At 64.4% G+C, this 4,696-nt stretch overlaps 1 protein-coding gene and 1 non-coding gene across 2 annotated transcripts; both read right to left on the reverse strand.

Annotated features, from left to right (window-relative positions):
- Positions 1-366: 366 nt before the first annotated feature.
- Positions 367-4,551, reverse strand: NOP56 (NOP56 ribonucleoprotein). The gene is made up of 10 exons (XM_057430898.1): positions 4,436-4,551; positions 4,193-4,354; positions 3,914-4,112; positions 2,115-2,302; positions 1,870-2,021; positions 1,577-1,677; positions 1,236-1,384; positions 982-1,103; positions 670-810; positions 367-589 (listed from the first exon to the last, which is right to left on the reverse strand). Exons 1-10 carry the CDS (start codon positions 4,452-4,454, stop codon positions 383-385), a joined length of 1,440 nt encoding a protein of 479 aa, XP_057286881.1. The 5' UTR covers positions 4,455-4,551; the 3' UTR covers positions 367-382.
- Positions 877-944, reverse strand: LOC130610802 (small nucleolar RNA SNORD57). Its single transcript, XR_008975099.1, has one exon. It is a non-coding gene; the product is annotated as a small nucleolar RNA SNORD57 (small nucleolar RNA).
- Positions 4,552-4,696: the final 145 nt, after the last annotated feature.

Raw genomic sequence — 4,696 nt, forward strand, 5'->3', positions numbered from 1 at the left:
CCCACGTCCTCTGTTATTTATGGCTTCCCTCCAATAAACGTGGGCTCTGCAGCACCAGGGGTGGCCCCGTCCTTGCCCGGGGACGCTGGGGCTCTGTGGGGCCACCACCGTCACCCCCCCCCCAGCCCCACGACACCACCACAGAGCATCACCAACCACGGCCGCGCTTTACTGAGGAGCTCCTGCCCCCCAGCCCGCAGTGGGGACAGGGCCGGGCCCCACACACAGCCCGGGCCCGCCCCACAACAGGGCCCGGAGGGGTCCATGCCACGTGCGGCCCCAGAGCACACGTGGGGCCAGGACACGGTAACGGCAGCCCCGGCTGCCCCACACCGACCTCCAGCCAGTCCAAGAGTCCAACCAAGCCCTGGGCCCAGCGGCCTCAGTCCTCCTCGTCCCGTGCCCCCTTCTTCTTCTTCTTCCTCTTCCTCTTCTCCTCCTCCTCAGGCTCAGTCTCGGCCGTCACTTTCCTCTTCTTCTTGGGCACAGCCTCGGCCTCCTCCTCCTCCTCCAGCCCGTTCTGCTCCGGCTCTGATTCTGCCTCCTCCTGCTTCTTCTTCCTCTTCTTCTTGGGCTCCGTGGAGTTCTCCTGCAGGAGCCATGGGGTCAGGAGGAGCCGGAGCTGTGTCCATCCCCATCCCCATCCCCATCCCGCCCCCCTGCCCGCACCTCGGGCTCCGGCACCGAGTTCTCCTCCAGCTCCTCCCGTGCCGCCGCCGCCAGCGCCTCCAAGCGCCGCTTCTCCCGCTTCTTCTTCTTCTTCTCCCTCTTCTCCTGCTTCCTCTTCACCTCAGCCACCACCTCACCTGCCTGGGGAAGGGGGGGTCAGCCCCAGCCCAGCCCCGAGCCCCCAGCGCCGAGCCCGGCCCCACTGCCGGATCAGCCTCATTAAATCAGTCTTTTCCCTCCACGGGCGGTCAGGCCAAGGCTTCACATCACGCCCAGCAGCGGGGGCCCCACCGCAGCCTCCCCCCCGCTCACCTCCACCACGGCCTCCTTCATCACGTCCAGGTTCTTGCGGGGGGGCTCCCCGGTCTCGTAGAAGGCCAAGCGCTCCTCGACCTGCTCCCGGAGCTTGTCCCCGAACACGCTGGTGGGGACCTCTGTGGGGACACGGAGAGGGGGGCTCAGCGCCGCCGCGCTCCGCTCAGCCCCAGAGCTGTCACCATCCACGGCGGTGGGATGCTGCTGACGAAAAACGCTGCCATCACGGCGGAGGCGGCGGCGGCCCCCACCTGAGAAGCAGTCGATGCGCGAGGCCAGCGTGCACTTGTTGGCCAGGTACCGCGAGATGCGGCCCTTGTTCTTGGCGGCCGCGCGCCCGATGAACGTCGAGTGGAAAATGAGCCCGTACTTGGGGGTGTTCCCGCGAGTCTTCAGTGCCCTGCAACCGGCGCAGCCGTCGGGGGCAGCCCCACCGCCACCGGGACACACACACACACACACACACACACGGACGCGGCCCCCATCACCCCCGGGGGTCGCTCAGACACCGGCACCGGTTGCTCAGCCGGGAGCGGGCCCCGTCACAGCCGGTGCCCGGCGGCGCCATCACCGCGACCGCCCGCAGCGGTACCTGAACAGCGCCTTCTCGGCGCCCAGGATCTGCACGGTGGAGGCCGGGTACTTGGCCAGGTTCGTGAGGCTGCCGGCGTGCGAGATGAGGCGGGCGCCCACCTGCGGCGGGGAGAGCGAGGACGGGGCTGGGGCTGCGGCGCCTCGGAGCCCGGAGCGGGACGGACGCAGCCCCGGGCCCGGATCAGCGGCTCAGGTGTCAGCAGCTCAGCTCAGGGGATTGACAGATGCACTCAGACATCACGTCCGAGGCCCCGGTCCCAGGGGGGCACGCGTGGGGGGGGTAACGCTCACCACCTCCCCGATGAGCGCCGAGAGGCTGGGAGCCACCTGGCTCATCTTGGAGCGCAGGTACTCCTGCAGCCCCCGGCGGTACTCGGACAGCGAGACGACGCGGCGGGAGAAGCTCTCGATGTTGATGAGGTCCAGGGGGGAGATGTCCATCCCTGCGGGGGGGACACGGGGAGGGGGGGGTCAGCGGGGCCAACGGGGGCACCGGAGCTCTCCCAACGAAGCGGAGCCATCACCCCCGTGCTCACCCATGGAGGAGCGCGAGGCGTCCAGGATGGCCTGGGCCTTGGCGCCGTCCATGACGATCTCCTCCAGCCCCTCCAGGCTCTCCTCGCTCAGCTCCCGCCGGTTCCCGATGAACTTGGCCACCCGGCAGTACAGGGAGTTCTCGGGAACGATCTTGATGAGCTCCGGGAAGTGGTACCCGTACCACTCACTGCAGGGACGGTGACAGGGACGGTTACGGACACAGGCACAGGATGGGGGCGGTTATGGGTACAGGGACAGGATGGGGACGGTTATGGATACAGGGACAGGATGGGGGCAGTTATGGGTACAGGGACAGGATGGTGACGGTTATGGATACAGGGACAGGATGGGGACAGTTATGGATACAGGGACAGGATGGGGACAGTTATGGATACAGGGACAGGATGGGGACAGTTATGGATACAGGGACAGGATGGGGACAGTTATGGATACAGGGACAGGATGGGGACAGTTATGGATACAGGGACAGGATGGGGACAGTTATGGATACAGGGACAGGATGAGGATGGGGGCGGTTATGGGTACAGGGACAGGATGGGGACAGTTACGGATACAGGGACAGGATGGGGACAGTTATGGATACAGGGACAGGACGGGGACAGTTATGGATACAGGACACGGATGGTTATGGATACAGGGACAGGATGGGGATGGTTATGGATACAGGCACAGGATGGACAGGATGGTGACAGTTATGGATACAGGGACAGGATGGGGACAGTTATGGATACAGGGACAGGACAGGGATGGTTATGGATACAGGGACAGGATAAGGATGGGAACAGTTATGGGTACAGGGACAGGATGGGGATGGTTATGGATACAGGACAGCAATGGGGACAGTTATGGATACAGGAACAGGATGGTGATGTGGACAGTTATGGATACAGGGACAGGACGGGGACAGTTATGGATACAGGGACAGGACGGTGATGGGAACAGTTATGGATACAGGGACAGGATGGGGATGGTTATGGATACAGGACAGCAATGGGGACAGTTATGGATACAGGGACAGGACGGTGATGGGGACAGTTATGGATACAGGGACAGGACGGTGATGGGAACAGTTATGGATACAGGGACAGGATGGGGATGGTTATGGATACAGGACAGCAATGGGGACAGTTATGGATACAGGGACAGGATGGGGATAGTTATGGATACAGAGACAGGATGGGGATGGTTACGGATACAGGACAGCAATAGGGACAGTTATGGATACAGGGACAGGATGGTTACGGGGACAGTTATAGATGAGGGACAGGATGGTGATGGGGACAGTTATGGATACAGGGGCAGGACGGTGATGGGGATAGTTATGGATACAGGGACAGGACGGTGATGGTTAGGGATACAGGACAGCAATAGGGACAGTTATGGATACAGAGACAGGATGGCTACGGGGACAGTTATAGATACAGGGACAGGACGGTGATGGGGACAGTTATGGATACAGAACAGCAATGGGGACAGTTATGGATACAGAGACAGGATAGGGATGGGGACAGTTACAGATGCAGGGACAGGATGGTGATGGGGACAGTTATGGATACAGGGACAGGACAGTGATGGGGACAGTGTCAGTGCCAGCACCCAGCCCTGTGCCCCCCGTGTCCCCCCCAGGCACGCTCCAGCTGCAGCACCGCAGCCACAACCGGCTGCCTCAGGGTCAATGCTCTCCCTCCCCGTCCTGTACAGGCAGCCGGAGGGGCAGCGACCTGTGGTAAGCATGGGGAGAGGCACCCACAGCACCCACCCCAGGGGCCGGGCTCACCGCACGCGCATGGAGAAGGTGTTGATGTCCTTGTCGAGCTGGTCCAGCAGGCTGATGGACTGGATGATCATGTTGTCCACGCGGTTCACGTTGAACTTCACCTTGGCGCGGGAGTAGCTGTGCCCCAGCCCCAGCTGCGCCTTGGAGGCCGACTGGGCCGTGAGCCCCTTCACCAGCGCGTGGAAGTGCAGCCGGATCCCTGTGGAGATGGATGGGGGGGTAACTGACGGCCCCGTCGCCTCCCCCGGCCCCCGGTCGTTACCCCCCGGCCCCACGCACCGCGCAGCAGCTCGGCCACCACGCCGCCGGTCTGGCACTGGTAGCCCAGCTCCTCCAGGATGGCGGCCCCGAGCTTGGCGTCCGCCACCCCCAGCAGCGCCTTCTTCTTCTTGGCCGGCATCGAGGTCTCCAGCAGCAGGCGCAGGTCCTCGTGGAGCAGCCCTGGGGGGGACGGGGGGGGGTGAGCGGGGCCCGGCTCCCCCCGGTGTGGGGCGGGAGGGGCCCCCCCTCCCCGGTGCTCACCCTCGGACACCGCGTTCATGTTCTCCAGCGCGCTCTGCGCGGACTTGAACGGGGAGAAGGCGACGAGCTTGACCACGTTGTGGAACTTGCCCACGCTCTGCGTGCTCTCCTCCACCTGCGCGGCCCGGCCAGGGCCCGGTCAGAGCCCCGCGGGAACAGCGGCACCCCCGGGCACCGGGACGCGACCCCCGGGATTCCATCCCCGCAACCCCGGCCCCCCTCGGGCTGAGTCCCCCGGGACGGGCTCATCCCCGCTCCCCG

The sequence above is a fragment of the Pezoporus wallicus genome, unplaced genomic scaffold (genome assembly GCF_028554395.1).
Source record: "Pezoporus wallicus isolate ANWC-B61680 ecotype Strahan unplaced genomic scaffold, APGP_CSIRO_Pwel_v1 contig_12332, whole genome shotgun sequence".
Taxonomy (NCBI): domain Eukaryota; kingdom Metazoa; phylum Chordata; class Aves; order Psittaciformes; family Psittacidae; genus Pezoporus; species Pezoporus wallicus.

What these genes read in the sequence shown, in the direction of transcription:
- NOP56 (XM_057430898.1), bottom strand. An exon ending in GCGCATCGACTGCTTCTCAG is followed by an intron (nt 1,104 to 1,235) that starts GTGGGGGCCGCC and finishes GTGTCCCCACAG; the next exon opens with AGGTCCCCACCAGCGTGTTC. An exon ending in TGAAGGAGGCCGTGGTGGAG is followed by an intron (nt 811 to 981) that starts GTGAGCGGGGGG and finishes CCCCTTCCCCAG; the next exon opens with GCAGGTGAGGTGGTGGCTGA.